The 16,010-nt window shown below is 42.2% G+C and overlaps 5 protein-coding genes across 7 annotated transcripts; 4 read left to right on the top strand and 1 right to left on the bottom strand.

The window, feature by feature from the left end:
* The first annotated feature begins 1,917 nt into the window (after positions 1-1,917).
* LOC116188026 (stemmadenine O-acetyltransferase-like) lies at positions 1,918-3,371 on the top strand. The gene has a single exon (XM_031517129.1). The coding sequence runs from the start codon at positions 1,947-1,949 to the stop codon at positions 3,297-3,299; it is 1,353 nt and encodes a 450-aa protein (XP_031372989.1). The 5' UTR covers positions 1,918-1,946; the 3' UTR covers positions 3,300-3,371.
* A 949-nt stretch (positions 3,372-4,320) lies between these two features.
* LOC116188025 (GRAS family protein RAM1-like) lies at positions 4,321-6,320 on the top strand. Its single transcript, XM_031517128.1, has one exon. The coding sequence runs from the start codon at positions 4,364-4,366 to the stop codon at positions 5,858-5,860; it is 1,497 nt and encodes a 498-aa protein (XP_031372988.1). The 5' UTR covers positions 4,321-4,363; the 3' UTR covers positions 5,861-6,320.
* A 62-nt stretch (positions 6,321-6,382) lies between these two features.
* Positions 6,383-8,402, top strand: LOC116188028 (nucleoside diphosphate kinase 2, chloroplastic-like). Its single transcript, XM_031517133.1, has 6 exons — positions 6,383-6,709; positions 6,854-6,907; positions 6,996-7,082; positions 7,293-7,405; positions 7,594-7,643; positions 8,103-8,402. The coding sequence occupies exons 1-6, from the start codon at positions 6,443-6,445 to the stop codon at positions 8,168-8,170; spliced, it is 639 nt and encodes a 212-aa protein (XP_031372993.1). The 5' UTR covers positions 6,383-6,442; the 3' UTR covers positions 8,171-8,402.
* Positions 8,403-8,832: 430 nt separating this feature from the next.
* Positions 8,833-12,547, top strand: LOC116188027 (nucleoside diphosphate kinase 2, chloroplastic). Of its 3 annotated transcripts, XM_031517130.1 has the most exons (8): positions 8,873-9,272; positions 10,374-10,703; positions 10,848-10,901; positions 10,990-11,076; positions 11,249-11,329; positions 11,451-11,563; positions 11,752-11,801; positions 12,261-12,547. In XM_031517130.1, exons 2-8 carry the CDS (start codon positions 10,437-10,439, stop codon positions 12,326-12,328), a joined length of 720 nt encoding a protein of 239 aa, XP_031372990.1. In that variant the 5' UTR covers positions 8,873-9,272; positions 10,374-10,436; the 3' UTR covers positions 12,329-12,547. The 3 variants fall into 3 exon arrangements, with proteins under 3 accessions (XP_031372992.1, XP_031372990.1, XP_031372991.1); XM_031517132.1 differs by lacking the exon at positions 10,374-10,703 and having other exon boundaries at positions 8,833-9,272; XM_031517131.1 differs by lacking the exon at positions 8,873-9,272 and having other exon boundaries at positions 10,350-10,703.
* A 132-nt stretch (positions 12,548-12,679) lies between these two features.
* LOC116188030 lies at positions 12,680-14,015 on the bottom strand. The gene is made up of 2 exons (XM_031517134.1): positions 13,810-14,015; positions 12,680-13,234 (listed from the first exon to the last, which is right to left on the bottom strand). Exons 1-2 carry the CDS (start codon positions 13,901-13,903, stop codon positions 12,822-12,824), a joined length of 507 nt encoding a protein of 168 aa, XP_031372994.1. The 5' UTR covers positions 13,904-14,015; the 3' UTR covers positions 12,680-12,821.
* Between the last annotated feature and the right edge of the window lie 1,995 nt (positions 14,016-16,010).

Here is a 16,010-nt window from a genome sequence, read left to right as displayed (position 1 = left end):
GTAATTCTTGGCAAATCCATCCGGCCGCCGTATTTGCCCTACCGATGTTACGTACCATACATAAATAAAATAATAATAATAATAATAATAATAATAATAATAATAAAGAAACTCTTGTATTGCGGACAAATATTATCCAAATTAATGCAGGGCATATAGAGGATTAATGTGTAGCACTAGTTGCCCCCTGATACATCCAGCTTCAATTAATCACATCTACAAAATTATCAAAATTTAAAATTATGCCCCCTAAAAAGTATAAAATCCCCCCGTCTTGGCCCCAATAATTTCTTAAAAGTCCTAATGAAGATAATTTTTTAAAAATTATTTTCATTAATTGAGAAGGAAAGAATTGCTATGTGTATATTGAATTTTAGAAATTTTAAGGACAAGTTGTATTATCCTTTTATAGGATATAATAATATCTCTTTTAAAAATTTATTGGCAATTTAAAACTTAAATATATGTAGAGGGTATGCTTGTAATATAATAATAATAATATCTTCTTTTTCTGGTAAGATCACGTGTATTTTCGGTCTATTAGCTATGACTAATAATGTTTGGACGTTGACTTGATTCTGACCACGGGATGTGTTATTTATATATTGCCCCACTTAACATAATTTTTGGCTCCGTTCTTGCTAGGAATTCATAGATAAGATTGTTAAATATTAATTGCCGAATTCAAAATGAAATCCAAGGACTGACAGATGGCCCAAATCCACGATGATAAATATAAGAGCCAAATGAATGGATATATATATATATATGAAATCCGTTGGTAGTTTAAGTCCAAAAAGAATTTGGCTTCATTGCTAGCATCGAAATTCCAAAACCAAATTAAGGGTTTCTAGAATGTCGACTTATTTATTTATATATTATTCAGGAATATACAAGTTATATATATATATATATATATTCTTTTTCTTTTTCTTTTTCGATAATTACTATATCCAAATAAATATATCAATTCATTGTAAAAGCGGATATAAGAAAAAATACCCAAGCAGAAATTATAAGAGTCGGATATATTGGTTGACCCACCTTACTACAAAGGAAAATATATGCGGAAGCCACATCAAATAAGAACTATACAATTGCATGTCTTCCTAAAGCCAATAATCCCAGTCCGCTACCTTCATATAACAATTTACCATGGACCCAGTGAAAACCGGGAAGGAAAATCCTTAATCCAGTCCATTAATTCATAGAGAATTTCCACCTCCGTGTAGGAGGCTCCTAGAGGCGCAGGATCCCATCCCATAAGTTTCCTATAACAACAAGTTGTACATGTTAATTGGATTTCTTTCACATGGGGTATACTGTTCGATAAGCGCAATGAAAGACGGTCCCCTTGAGGCCAGCAGTCTCCTCAATTGACCTTGTATGGCAGTGCAGTTTGAATCTAGCTAGAATAATATACTCAGTTATGTATGCATTATGTATGGTAATGGTTTCGCATTCAACTATTGTAGATCGTTTTTATATGTAATATACTGTCCGATCGTTTTCACTCTTAAAAAAAAAAGAAAGAAAGAAAGAAAGAAAATCATAAATCTTGCATATACAGACATATACACATTGATCACATCGATCTTTTCTAATCTAATTCAGGGAGAAATAAACAAAAAATATTTATATTTCAAGTAAAAATTAATTCGATTTTCACCACAAATATCCAAAAATGTTTGCAGATATAGTAGAGAAAATAAAAGACATTAACTAGAAGCCCCGGTAACAAGAATCAAAGACAAAACTTATTGTAGGTTAAGAAAAATGTTTCTTTGGCCAAAAAGAAAATGAATACTCTTCCTCCATGTTATTGTTTTCTAGTTCATTGGTTACTAGGAAACTTTGTAAACATAACCGAAGTTCTAATACGATAAGCCCATTCAGCATAATCTGAAAAACACAGAAGTTCCCAATATTGAGAGAACAGATCAACAATGGATGTACTGAAGATCGAGATCGTATCCAAAGAGAGAATCAAGCCATCTTCCTCGACTCCTACGAGCCTAAGGAACTTCCAACTCTCGCTCCTGGACCAGCTCTCTCCTCCCGAGTATGTGCCTATGATATTCTACTATGCTCCTCCTGATGGAACCGGCTGCAGGCTCCAAGCTCGCTCAAGAATAGACTGCCTAAAGCATTCCTTGTCTCTAACCTTGGCCAAGTTCTACCCACTTGCTGGGAGAGTCCGCGAGAACCGGTTCATTGAGTGTGACGACGATGGGGTCGATTTTTTCGAGGCTGAATCGAGCCTCCCACTCTCGGAAGTCCTCCGCCAACCTTCTGCAGAAGTAATGGATCAGTTGCTTCCTAGTGAGTACCATTCCACCACTAGTTCTCACGATAGGGAAGTTCAGTTGGCCACTCAAGCCAATGTATTCACCTGCGGGGGAATAGCCATCGGTATATGTGTACTCCATAAGATCGTGGATGGGATTACGTTTACTTCACTCATGAACTCGTGGGCGGCTAACTCTCGAGGTTCAGGCGATCCTTCTTCATCACCCTTATTCGTGGGGCCCTCTCTTTTCCCCCAGAGGGACTTATCGGGCCTATTGCCCACCCTGGACATCCCGAGGGACAAGTGTGTCACAAAGAGGTTTGTGTTTGGCGAATCGAAGATTGCCCTTTTAAGGGACAAACTCAAGGAAGGTAGGTGCATTGAGAATCCCAGTCGAGTCGAGGCAGTCTCGGCGCTCATATGGAGATGTGCAATTAATGTTAATTGGATTAGAAAAGGTTCTTTGATTCAATCTGTTTTGACTCAAACTGTGAACTTAAGGGCAAGGATGGACCCGCCCTTGCCGGAGAATTGTGTTGGGAATATTCTTTGGCTTGCAATAGCACCGGCGCCAGAGATCGAACCAAGAGCTCAAGAGGTCGAGCTGCATGAGCTGGTAAATCAGATCAGACGATCAATTAACAAATTTGATGCAGAACATATCAGGAAAATGCAGGGGAATAGTGGGTTCTCGGTCATAATTGAGTCCCTCAAACAGGTTGTTGAACTGGTCTCACGGAACGTGGACATATACCGGTTTACGAGTCTCGGGAGATTACGACTGTACGAGGCTGATTTCGGGTGGGGGAAGCCTGTTTGGGTCAGCAGTGCTGGTCTTGCCTTCAAGAATGTGGTCGTTCTGATCGAGACGAGGGACAGTAAGGGGATCGAAGCATGGGTCACTCTCGAGGAAGGGGACATGGCCATTTTCGAGAGGGACCGAGAGATTCTCTCGTTTGCTTCCACAAACTCCAGTGCTTCCTGCCTTCTGCTGAATCCTCAACTTTGAGTGTTCTATGTTTTCACTGCTAATGTATCTTTTAAAACAGCAATTCTCCTGTTTTTCCTTCCAAATTAATAATGTTACATCTTTATCTAATGGCTAATAGGAAGCAGTTGAGTGAAAGTCGATTACCCTCACGGCTTACTTGCTACATATGCGTCCACATGTAGAGGAATTGCTGGCTAAAGAATCATAATGCATGGAAGACTCCAGGAAGTGCCCAATGAGGTCGAGATCCTGAAGACAAACTCTGCAATCTCGAAATACGAATGTGCCCGAGAGGTTGATGAGTAGGATTAGGAGAACTAATCACTGCATATAAAAGTAAAGGTTTGACTTGTACCCAAGTTCTGATTCTTTGTTCGATTGTAGCTATAGACCATAATGTCAGGTGAAGTTGAATAGCAGCCCGGCTGCTGTTAAACCAGATTGGCTAAAATGCAGAAGAGTGCTTTTCCATGGAAAATCAGATGTAAATCGTAATAGCACATCACAAAGCACGACTTTCATCACTCTATTCAGATCCAGTCGTGAACAAATCATGCTGTAAGTTTAAACGGATACTAAAGATGCCCAGGTTTAGAAAGCCACCGGTTTCATCTGTTTCGACGAGTTAAAAAAAATAAAAATTAAATAGAACTCCTACCATATAGAACTTATCCATTATGCATAGACATAACTGGATGGATAAGACACGTAGGAAGAAAAATTCTTTACAGAAAGAGCATATATATATATATGGATATGTTTTGACAATACCAGCCTCCTGCTATGGAAGAAAAACAGAAGAGCAATCCAAAGTTCTTGGAGGCAAGCATATTGGCATGGCCTCGATTGCTCCATGTGAGACGAATGTTACTATTTCGGGGCACACCTAATAATCTATTAGATGTTCTCTGTCTCTTTGCAATCACTTGTCTTTTGCACCTCGAATTTGCCTCGTACTTCCCACCAACAAGAAAGGGTTCTCCTGCAATATAAGTCACCTTAGGCTGGTGTAAGGCTCTTTCAAAGTTCTATCCCAAGGACCAACATATCATAGAATAAAGGAAGAGTGTACCTTCCAAGATATGGTCCCTAATCCCAAGTCTGATCATGAGTTATGCATCACCGATGTTGCGCCAGGACTCGATCTGAGCCTTCTGCTCGAGACTATGCCCCCTGATTCGACATTTTCCTTCCCTTTGGATGAAGTTAGGTGCCACAAGAGGATTAGGAGGACTTATAGTGCTGGCGAATCACTTTCACTTGCCAGGAAGGATGGAAGCTTATGTTGGATTGGAATTAGCCGAAGCAGCAGCACTAGCAGCCTCAATAAGCTCAACTTCAGAGACCACATTTCGAACTACAGCAAAAGATACCAGGTAGCTGAGGCTGTGGAGGATGTCATCGAGTCTGAGGATGACCTGAACAGGGAAGATTCTTCGGCTGAAGCGATAAGACTCGTTCACCTCCTAGTTTCTTGTGCAGAGGCCGTGGCTTGTAGGGACAAAGCCCATGCCTCGACTTTACTGTCAGAGCTCCGGGTGAGAGCTTTGGTGTTTGGCTCCTCATTTCAGCGGGTAGCTTCTTGCTTCGTTCAGGGCCTGGCCAACCGCCTATCCTTTCTTCAGCCCCTTGGGACGGTGGGTTTCTCTGCACATTACACAGCCAAATTCATGGAGGTCTCATCGGAGAAGAAGGAGGATGCCCTAGGATTGGTCTACGAGATCTGCCCGCACATTCAGTTCAGCCACTTTGTAGCCAATTCTTCAATATTGGAAGCCTTTGAGGGAGAGAGTTTTGTCCATGTGTTGGACCTGGGGATGACCCTTGGCCTCCCACATGGTCACCAATGGCGTCATCTGATCAGGAGCCTGGCAGTCCATTCTGGGCCGCCTCTACTGCGGCTTCGGATCACTGCCGTCGGTCTATATGCGAGTAAGTTCTATGTGATCGGACAGGAACTTGAGATTTATGCCAAAAGTATGGGGATAAATCTGGAGTTCTCGGTGGTGGAGAGCAGCCTTGAGGACCTTCAGCCCCGAGATATCACGGTCTATGAAGGTGAAGTCCTCGTTGTAAACAGCATTCTTCAGCTGCACTGCGTGGTGAAAGAGAGCAGGGGAGCCCTGAACTCGGTGTTGCAGATGATTCGCGAGCTTTCTCCAAAGGTCCTTGTCCTAGTCGAGCAGGACTCCAGCCACAACGGGCCCTTCTTCCTTGGTAGGTTCATGGAAGCTCTGCACTATTACTCCGCAATCTTTGATTCCTTGGATGCGATGCTCCCAAAGTACGACACAAGGAGGGCTAAGGTGGAGCAGTTCTACTTCGCAGAGGAGATAAAGAACATAGTGAGCTGCGAGGGGCCTGCAAGGGTGGAACGGCACGAGAGGGTCGACCAGTGGCGGAGGAGGATGAGCCGAGCCGGTTTCCAAGCGGCTCCAATCAAGATGATCGCTCAGGCCAAGCAGTGGCTCAAGAAGAAGAACATCATCGAAGGTTACACCGTGGTGGAAGACAAAGGGTGTCTCCTTCTCGGTTGGAACTCAAAGCCAATCATTGCGGCTTCTTGCTGGAAATGCTGAACACAGCATCATCAGCTGGAAAACGAACTGCACTTTGAGCTCTTTTCTGAAAAACAATAAACCCGTCTTAGTTCTATAGCAACAAGACGGCTTTGCTTTTACTCTAAAATAAAACACACTGCTACAATACGATATCCGTAGCAGTGACTGCAACGCTGTGTGTGAACAATAATAAGCACATCCGAGTCAGGTGGGATCGATGTAGCGAGCATGCAATAAAGAAGTGTGTTGGTTTGTTGTTTGCATAAACAGACCGAAACTGGATTTGCTTTGACAAGATGACCCACTCCATAGAGAGCTCCAGCAGTTTAATTAAACAATCAATCAAGGCTTTACATACAAATGAAAAAGAAGGCATTTTTGTCTTCGAATATATCTTCCTCAAACGTTCCAATGTGCAGCACGACAATACCGTAAATGCCCATAGAACTAACAAGAAATGGCAAATAGTACCAGCAGAATGAAGACAAACAGAAGGGCATTTCAGTAACTCAACCACAAGTGCCTGCATTTATATAGACAAGCTGGGGACTAGGGAGGGCGAGAGGGAGACGACAGCAACAGCAAGCAAGGGAGGGAGGAATGGATGCGGTCTCAGTGGTCGGAGGCAGAAGCGCGTGCGTTGCTTCTTCTTCTTCAAAAGCTGGAAGGGATAACGGATACAGAGCTCCTCGCAGCTGCTTAAACTACGCCCGCTCCCCTATCCTGCGCACACCCTCCAGCAAGCACCACTACCTCCACTTAGCTGCATTCCACTCCAACACCCATCTCTTCTCCTCCGGTCCTGGCCATGTTCCCCGCAGCCGTATCCAGCCCCGCATCTTCCTTCCCCACCTGGTCGCCTCCCTGGTTCGTCGCCTCTCTCTGTCAATTCCATGGATTCAAGTCTACCGCTTGTTCTGTTTCGAGTATTTAGGGGGAAATTTGATTGAAATGTTGACAATTGCGGGTTCTCCATTTGTGAGTGTTTCTTATTTGTCTGTTGGTTTATAGGAAGTGGAGGAGACTTACATAATGGTGAAGCCTGATGGAGTTCAGAGGGGCCTCGTAAGCTCTGCTTATCCTCTTCCCTTGCTTGATTCCTTTTTCCAGGGCATTACATTGATCTTTTGTATGTCTGAAATTGATGGTTTAGGTGGGAGAGATAATTTCAAGGTTCGAGAAGAAGGGCTTCAAATTAACCGGCTTGAAGCTCTTCCGATGCCCCAAAGAACTGGCCCAGGTCCGTAGTCGAAAATTCTGTGCGTCTACATTGGAGCGGTCTGATTAATAGACCCGTGAAATCTTAAAATTGTGCTCTTGGGATGAGGAGTAACGTTTTTCTCGTGATTACATGATCGAAACATTCGATTTTCTATTGTTCAGGCTTTGAGGATCTCATTACGTCGTTAGTTTTGCTTCGGAAAGATGACTTGGGATGTTGCGTTTGCAGGCATGGGAGGGTGTTGGAGTGGTTGTGTCGGCTCGCAAGTTAATAGGGTCGACTAATCCTCTTCAGGCTGAGCCTGGGACAATTAGGGGAGATCTTGCAGTTCAAACTGGAAGGTTTGTGCTTTGTGCCTTGCTGCATCAGTTTGTGGTCTTGCGTTCTTTTTCTCTTCAATTTCCAGTACATTTAGATTATCTACTCACAGTGTCACAGTGTCCAAAGTATAAGTAGTTACTACTCTGAAAGGCTCCAGCTATTGAATTATAGGATTGGCGTCATTTTGCTTCATGTGTTTTTGGAACAGGAATATCGTGCATGGAAGTGACAGCCCCGAGAACGGCAAGCGTGAAATTGGTATGCTCCGGAATCAAATATATAGAGTAAAATGCTTTCACATAATATAGTTTTTGTCGGTTCGCTCATATTATGCAGTTTTGAATGTTTTTACTTTTCGGGTCTTCTTTTTTCTCTTTTTGAAACTTTTCGGGTCGCAAGTCTGGAACCTTGGATTTATTAGAGCATTAGGTAATATGGTTACGGATTAAGTTCCAGAATATGCATTTCTATTTGAGAGAATGTTGATGTCTCTGGCTTAGACTAGGGGATTAAGCTGGGTTGAGCTCTCTTCCACCAGATGAGATCATACTGTTCGCATGGAATCTTGTATTTGGACTTAAGAAGTTGGCGTATCATTTAACCAGGATTACCGAAGAAAATAATAGTTGATACCGATTTAGAAGAGGCAAACCAGCATAATTCTTCGTATCACTCTCTGTGGATTATCTCTGAAATGTAATTTTTCTTTCTTCATAGCTCTTTGGTTCAAAGAAGGCGAACTGTGCCAATGGACACCTGCTCAAGAGCCGTGGCTGGTGGAGTAATGATTCAAAACTTCAAGTTCAACGGACTGCAATTTTGTAAACTCTATGAGCATACATATCTTCAAGTGTCGAATGGTGTTAATCTTGTCTTATATTCTCCTTGGATTAATATTTCCATTTATTCTAGAGGGTGCATAAGCCCAGGTTTCACCTGTACTGTGAGAGGCTAAACTTTGAGAAATTTCCTCTTAATGGGATTATTTGTGTTTTACTTATCGCATGAACTTTATTAGGTCGAACTGTTGGATCAATTGTTTTACCTTATCGTTGTGTTTCAAAAATTACAAAGAACAATGTGAAAATTAATCAAGCAAAAACCTTGTGGGTTGTGATAATATAAGTCGGACAGCTTTACGAATGCAATCGGAATTGACATACATATGTTGGCCCAATCTTATGAGGGCTTTGGTACAATGGGATACACGTCAATATCAACCGACAAGGGAAAAAACTTAGATTATCCTGTCTTAGGTTCTATAGCAACAAGACGGCTTTGCTTTACTCTAAAATATGGTTATTAGAATCGCAATTTAACTCGTAGAATTGTACGATTCTATGATCCTATGGAGACTAACGATCCCGATTCCACCCGAGGGATCGAAATTGCAGAATCGAGCTCGGATTGCGAGTCGGGTTGGTGAATCGTAGGATCGGTGCGACCCAGGCAATCCTACAATTCAGCTGAAGCCGCAAAATTGGCCCAAGCCTAGCGGGCCCGTTGAGCAGGTCGGGTCGGATTTTCTTCCCCCCGCTATTCTCTTTTCTGATCGAACGAAGAAAACTCAGCTTCTGCCCTAATTTCTCCGACACTTCTCCGATTGGAATCCCTTATTCTCGTCCATCTTCTGCCCTAATTTCTCCGATTGCAATCTTCCCTTGAGACCCTTCCCTTCTTCTCGTCATTCTTCTGTGGAGCTTGAGCTGCTGTGGAGTGTGGAACTGGAGTTGCTGCGGAGCCGGAGCGGGAGCCGGAGTTGTCGAGCTGCTACGGAGTCGGAGCTGTTGCGGAACGCCGGAATTGCTGCGGAGCTGCTCTGCTTCGGTCTGCTGTCGGCTTGCCCTTCTTCTCTGGGTTCGAGCTGCTCTGCTTCGGTTTGCTGAGGTGAGGCTTCAAGCTCTCCTTGTCTTGTTTGAGCTTGCTAATCGAAATTGCTGACAATTTGAGCTTTCCGTTGACAATTTGATTGAAATTTCTGTTGATCAACACAACACATATTGATCATAAGAGTCTGTTCCTTTTCAGTAAAGATAATGGGTTTAAATCTAAAAGTCTCTGGTTTAGCGAGGTCGAGGGTTGTTTTGCCAACATATGCTTGTCATAATGAGAATGTCTTAAATCTGTAAGTTAACATATGCTTGCCATAATTTATTTATCGGTTCATGCTTTAGTTCAGAAAGGCCTAAAGTTGCAGTATTTGTCATTATGATTAAGATCAGTTCCTATGCATCTGCCCGCACTATCTTACTCTTGATCAGTGGCTTACCTTTAAGGCGGAGCTTCTTCATGTGGTTTCTGTTGGTCATAATTTGGGCCGTGATAATATCAATCACGATGGCTTTTGACTTTGCTATTGATATGCTAGCTCTAAGTAATGGTAAAATTTTGGAAATGTGATGTGCTGTATTGTGCTTCTTTATTGAACTTGAATGAACATGGATTGATTTTTTGTGCGCGATATATATATATAGATGATGTTTTTTCGATTATAGGTAGAATCTTACTATCCACGATCCGATTCTACGATTCACGATCCCATGACCCCGACCGATCCTAGGTAGGATCGCGATTCTGACAACCTTGCTCTAAAATAAGACACACTGCTACAATACGATATCCGTAGCAGTGACTGCAATGTTGTGTGTGAACAATAATAAGCACATCCGAGTCAAGTGCGATCGATGTCGCAAGCGTGCAATAAAGAAGGGCGTTGGTTTGTTATTTGCATAAACAGACCGAAACCGGATTTGCTTTGACAAGGCACCTGCGGTTTAACTAAACAATGAATCAAGGCTTTACATACAGATGAAAAGAAGGCATTTTTGTCTTCAACTGCTAAGCATATCTTCCTCAAACGTTCCAATGTGCAGCACAACAATACCGTAAATGCCCATAGAACTAACCAAAAATGTCAAATAGTATCAGCAGAATGAAGACAAACAGAAGGGCATTTCAGTAACTTGACCACATCTTGCATTTATATAGACAAGCTTGGGATTTGGGAGGGGGAGAGAGAGACAACAGCAACAGCAAGCAAGCAAGCAAGGAATGGATGCAGTCTTAGTGGTCGGAGGCAGAAGCGCGTGCGTTGCTTTTTCTTCTTCAAAAGCTGGAAGGGATAACGGATACAGAGCTCCTCGCAGCTGCTTAAACTACGCCCGCTCCCCTATCCTGTGCACACCCCCCAGCAACCACCTCTACCTCCACTTAGCTGCATTCCACTCCAAAACCCATCTCTTCTCCTCCGGTCCTGGCCATGTTCCCCGCAGCCGTATCCAGCCCCGCATCTTCCTTCCCCACCTGGTCGCCTCCCTGGTTCGTCGCCTCTCTCTGTCAATTCCATGGATTCAAGTCTACCACTTGTTCTGTTTCTAGTATTTAGGGGGAAATTTGATTGAAATGTTGACAATTGCGGGTTCTCCATTTGTGAGCATTTCTTATTTGTCTGTTGGTTTATAGGAAGTGGAGGAGACTTACATAATGGTGAAGCCTGATGGAGTTCAGAGGGGCCTCGTAAGCTCTGCTTATCCTCTTCCCTTGCTTGATTCCTTCTTCTATGGCATTACATTGATCTTTTGTATGTCTGAAATTGATGGTTTAGGTGGGGGAGATAATTTCAAGGTTCGAGAAGAAGGGCTTCAAATTAACCGGCTTGAAGCTCTTCCGATGCCCCAAAGAACTGGCCCAGGTCCGCAGTTGAAAATTCTGTGTGTCTACATTGGAGCGGTCTGATTAATAGACCCGTGAAATCTTAAAATTGTGCTCTTGGGCTGAGGAGTGACGTATTTCTCGTGATTACATGATCGAAACATTAGATTTTTTGTGGTTATTCCTACGTTACGATGATGATGAAATGACAGGAGCACTACAAAGATCTTCAGTCAAAGCCATTCTTCCCTAAATTGATTGAGTACATTACTTCAGGTCCTGTGGTTTCTATGGTACGATAAATGTCTGTTCTCTTTCTATGTTTCTATTATGAGGTTATTGTTCAGGCTTTGAGGATCTCAATACGTCTTTAGTTTTGCTTCGGAAAGATGACTTGGGATGTTGCGTTTGCAGGCATGGGAGGGAGTTGGAGTGGTTGCGTCAGCTCGCAAGTTAATAGGGTCGACTAATCCTCTTCAGGCTGAGCCTGGGACAATTAGGGGAGATCTTGCAGTTCAAACTGGAAGGTTTGTGCTTTGTGCCCTGCTGCATCAGTTTGTGGTCTTGCGTTATTTTTCTCTTCAATTTCCAGTACATTTAGATTATCTACTCACAGTGTCACAGTGTCCAAAGTATAAGTAGTTACTACTCTGAAAGGCTCCAGCTATTGAATTATAGGATTGGCGTCATTTTGCTTCATGTGTTTTTGGAACAGGAATATCGTGCATGGAAGTGACAGCCCCGAGAACGGCAAGCGTGAAATTGGTATGCTCCGGAATCAAATATATAGAGTAAAATGCTTTCACATAATATAGTTTTTGTCGGTTCGCTCGTATTATGTAGTTTTGAATGTTTTTACTTTTCGGGTCTTCTTTTTTCCCTTTTTGAAACTTTTCGGGTCGCAAGTCTGGAACCTTGGATTTATTAGAGCATTAGGTAATTTGGTTACAGATTAAGTTCCAGAATACGCATTTCTATTTGAGAGAATGTTGATGTCTCTGGCTTAGACTAGGGGATTAAGCTGGGTTGAGCTCTCTTCCACCAGATGAGATCATATTGTTCACGTGGAATCTTGTATTTGGACTTAAGAAGTTGGCGTATCATTTAACCAGGATTACCGAAGAAAATAATAGTTGATGCCGATTTAGATGAGGCAAATCATCATAATTCTTTTTATCGCTCTCTGGGGATTATCTCTGAAATGTAATTTTCCTTTCTTCGTAGCTCTTTGGTTCAAGGAAGGTGAACTGTGCCAATGGACACCCGCTCAAGAGCCGTGGCTGGTGGAGTAATGATTCAAAACTCCAAGTTCAACGGACTGCAATTTTGAAAACTCTATGAGCATACGTATCTTCAAGTGTCGAATGGTGTTAATCTTGTCTTATATTCTCCTTGGATTAATATTTCCATTTATTCTAAGACGGTGCATAAGCCCAGGTTTCACCTGTACTGTGAGAGGCTAAACTTTGGGAAATTTCCTCTTTATGGGATTATTTGTGTTTTACTTATCGCATGAACTGTATTAGGTTGGACTGTTGGATCAATTGTTTTACCTTATCGTTGTCTTTCAAAAATTACAAAGAACAATGTGAAAATTAATCAAGCAAAAACCTTGTGGGTTGTGATAATATAAGTTGAACAGCTTTACGAATGCAATCGGAATTGACATTTATATGTTGGCCCAATCTTAGGAGGGCTTCGGTACAATGGGATACATCACAGTATCAACTGACAAGCGAAAAAATTTAGATTATCTGGACCAAGAAGATCACACGAACAGAGAAGCTACACACTACCAACAATTATTGAGCTGATACGGTCGGTATCCAAGTGCTGGTCCATGTTACTGAGACACGAATTGTTTCCCGAATTCGGAGGAATACTTGGAGAACGATTATTCTCTGTAGTCATCATCTGGTCATGGATTAATGATGTAGCTTTGGAACCCTTGTATCTAGAAAACAGATGGTGAATTGACATCGCCCTGCCGCTACTAGATCTAGATAAGTTATCTGCACAAGAACCAGCACCATCATCTACAGTCATTGAGCCCTGGGGAGATACTATGGCTCTGGGACATGTAAATATGGGATTGCTATCGGCTTCCATGTCCTTTCCGTCATTTTCCGTCTGCATTTCCTCAGGAGGTGTATCGTTGGCATGTTGACAACCTATTCTGAGCTTTAGCAGGGTAGACTCTGCATAGGATAGAAAATGGAATTTATGGGTTTTAGCAGCTTCCTATGGACTATAGCTCAGAGTAAATAAAAGACACGGCGATAACAAGATGGGAAGATGGGAAGGATGAAGCAGAAAGATGGCTAAATTGGAAAATTGACATCAAACACCACTAACAAGATTCGGCCATAAAAAGTTCATCTACTGAAGCTCGGCTCACTCCGGAAAACCAATGCTTTGCCTAGAAACATAAATTCCGAGAGTAAAGCCGCATCAAACGATGCGATAGCAATGCATAGGCTCTGGGAACTCGTGAGCACGCTCCACGAATGGAACAAAAGGACATGCTGATCTAAGATCCATCATCCATAAGAAAAGATTGATCAATATCACGGGATAGCACAAGAGGGGATCTGACTGTAGAAATGTCGATTAACAATATTGAACGAGCAGAACAAGCTGGACACCAGATTTGACCAAATTGCGAAACAATATATCCCTCCGACGTTGAACAAATTGACATATACACACAGAAGGGCCATGAATTTACAGGCACACACAGATGCACAGAGAGAGAAGAGAGAGAGAGAGTTACCGTAGATGGAGAGAGAATCGTGCTTGAGAAGCTTCGCCGTGTGTCTCTCCAGCTCGTCTGGCGAAGAAGACGGCGCTCTCACTCTCCCAAACATCTCTCTCTCTCTCTCTCTCTCTCTCTCTCTACAGTGAAGAATGAGGTTTGAGATTGAGATTTTGGGTAACTGTCTATCGGCTCCCCCGGCGGCAAATGAAATGAGGAGAGCGGGAAATCAACTCGAGTTTTCTATGCCAGCGTCCGGAACTCGAAACCGTACACTAGAAGCTTCCTCGTTGCTTTATGGGCCGGGACAGGCCAACCCAATGAAAGCCCATTATCTGTTTTTCGGGATTACGGTTCGGAGAAAAACCTATAAATAACCAATTCAATTAAAATCTTCCCCTCTCTATCCCTCCTTCTCTCTACCTCGATCTATTTGTCCGAGCAAACCCCCAATACTATACGGCATCTTCCAAAGGTCGGGTTAGCTTTTTACTGGGTGTGGGTCGGGGATCTAACGGGTTCGAATTGTCTCAGCTTCAACTGGGTTCGGGGTCGGTTAATCTCCACGAGTTGGGTTAGAGGTGGCATGGTCAGTTCACAATGGAGATGGTGATGATGGCATCGCGATGGTCATAGGGGCCCTCCCCTCCTCCTCTAGGTCACCCTTAGGCACGTGTGGTGGTGGCTTCCCCTCCCAATCGAGGGTCACGCCTGACCCATTTTTAGTGACTCAGACCCAAAATGTAAGACAGTGTGGTGGCTCCCTAACTTCTTCAGCAGTATCGGCATGCTGCAGCACACTCCACACTACTAAAAATGATGGTGGCTCAGTAGAGACAACTTTCTCCATCCACCCTTTGTCCGATTGGCTTCTTATCTGTGACTTCTCGCCATCCCTTCGATAGCAGCCCTAATTTGCGGCTTCTTGCCATCCCCGTGATAGCATCCACGACTTTCACATCAAAGGTTTACAATATTAGTCTGAATCAGTGTTATCAGAACCAGACCGGACGTTGAACTGATCGAGCCTTGGATTCCGAATTTTTTGGGTTGAACCTGGATTCAATGGGACGAATCGCATGTTTAAATGAATTATAATAAATATGTTAAGTTAAAATAATTTGGGTTTACTAAAAAATCAATAAAAATCTACATTTAAGACGCAAACGAAGTGATAATGGAGTGGTTAGCAAGTTAAGGGCTTGTTTGGTTTGTGGATAAAATTTTAGAATTACAATTCTAACTTAATTTTATCCACAACAAAACAAAATAATTCATACAAATTCAAAGAGTGGGCCCCATTTATACAACTTTTTTTCACAACAAAATAAAATAATTCATACAAAGTCAAATGGTGGGTTCTATTTATACCACTCTTTTTCAAAATCAAAATCTGATTTTAAAATCCTACTATGAAACCAAACACAGCATAAGCATTTCTCTCTTTTGGGTGTCACTGGTTAGCAGTTCAATCCTCCCAAGGTCAATTTCATTTTCACTTATTCTATTTAAAAAAAAAGAAAAAAATTAGAAGAAATCGACCGGTTCTATGAGTCCATGGGTTTAACTATGCGTATAGGTTCCAATTACTGAATCAGACCAATCAAGATTTCGATTCCCCGATTGAACCGATCGGTTGGGTTCGATTATGATAACAATGGTATGAATAATCCTACCATTCGCTCACAAAAAACTAACCTTTTGTGGCATTGCCTTTTTTTTTTTCGTTGATTCACAGTAGGTCTCGGCTACCCAAAATAGTTGCTAATGTGAACCGATCAAAATAGCCTAGGTTGTTGATTTGATTGTCTAGATAGATGTTCTCCGGTTTGAACCGATCATTAAATTAAGCTATTCTGATTTGACTGTTTAGGGATTATGTTGAAAACAACCTTGATTGATTGATTAGAAGGTTCATGCGTCGAATACCGATTCAAGACCCCTCTTGGCTCTGCTTATTTGTTTTCTTATAATAACAGCTTTATATGGATTAAACTTGGCTCCGGTTTCTGGCATTGACTGGCTCCATATAGAGTTTAGTTCCAAGGGGCTGGGATTAGACGTACAACATCTGAAAGGTTTTTTTGCAACTGTATTTGTTCTCATTGGATTTGCTCATATCACATCTTTTCCTTTGCAGAGATCTAGGTGAATCTATTGTACTGTTTCTGTCATTGTAATATTTTTTTTGAACATTTTACCTTGTACTCATTTTTATT

Source organism: Punica granatum, chromosome 8 (genome assembly GCF_007655135.1).
Source record: "Punica granatum isolate Tunisia-2019 chromosome 8, ASM765513v2, whole genome shotgun sequence".
NCBI lineage: Eukaryota > Viridiplantae > Streptophyta > Magnoliopsida > Myrtales > Lythraceae > Punica > Punica granatum.
This window is presented reverse-complemented; position numbering and strand designations above follow the sequence as displayed.

Coding starts and splice junctions, on each gene's coding strand:
- LOC116188026 (XM_031517129.1), top strand. CDS start 1,947: ATGGATGTACTGAAGATCGAGATCGTATCCAAAGAGAGAATCAAGCCA.
- LOC116188025 (XM_031517128.1), top strand. CDS start 4,364: ATGGTCCCTAATCCCAAGTCTGATCATGAGTTATGCATCACCGATGTT.
- LOC116188028 (XM_031517133.1), top strand. CDS start 6,443: ATGGATGCGGTCTCAGTGGTCGGAGGCAGAAGCGCGTGCGTTGCTTCT. Junction 6,908..6,995: donor ATGGAGTTCAGAGGGGCCTC/GTAAGCTCTGCT, acceptor TTGATGGTTTAG/GTGGGAGAGATAATTTCAAG. Junction 7,406..7,593: donor CTTGCAGTTCAAACTGGAAG/GTTTGTGCTTTG, acceptor TTTTTGGAACAG/GAATATCGTGCATGGAAGTG.
- LOC116188027 (XM_031517130.1), top strand. CDS start 10,437: ATGGATGCAGTCTTAGTGGTCGGAGGCAGAAGCGCGTGCGTTGCTTTT. Junction 10,902..10,989: donor ATGGAGTTCAGAGGGGCCTC/GTAAGCTCTGCT, acceptor TTGATGGTTTAG/GTGGGGGAGATAATTTCAAG. Junction 11,802..12,260: donor GAACGGCAAGCGTGAAATTG/GTATGCTCCGGA, acceptor CTTTCTTCGTAG/CTCTTTGGTTCAAGGAAGGT.
- LOC116188030 (XM_031517134.1), bottom strand. CDS start 13,903: ATGTTTGGGAGAGTGAGAGCGCCGTCTTCTTCGCCAGACGAGCTGGAG. Junction 13,235..13,809: donor CGATTCTCTCTCCATCTACG/GTAACTCTCTCT, acceptor TATCCTATGCAG/AGTCTACCCTGCTAAAGCTC.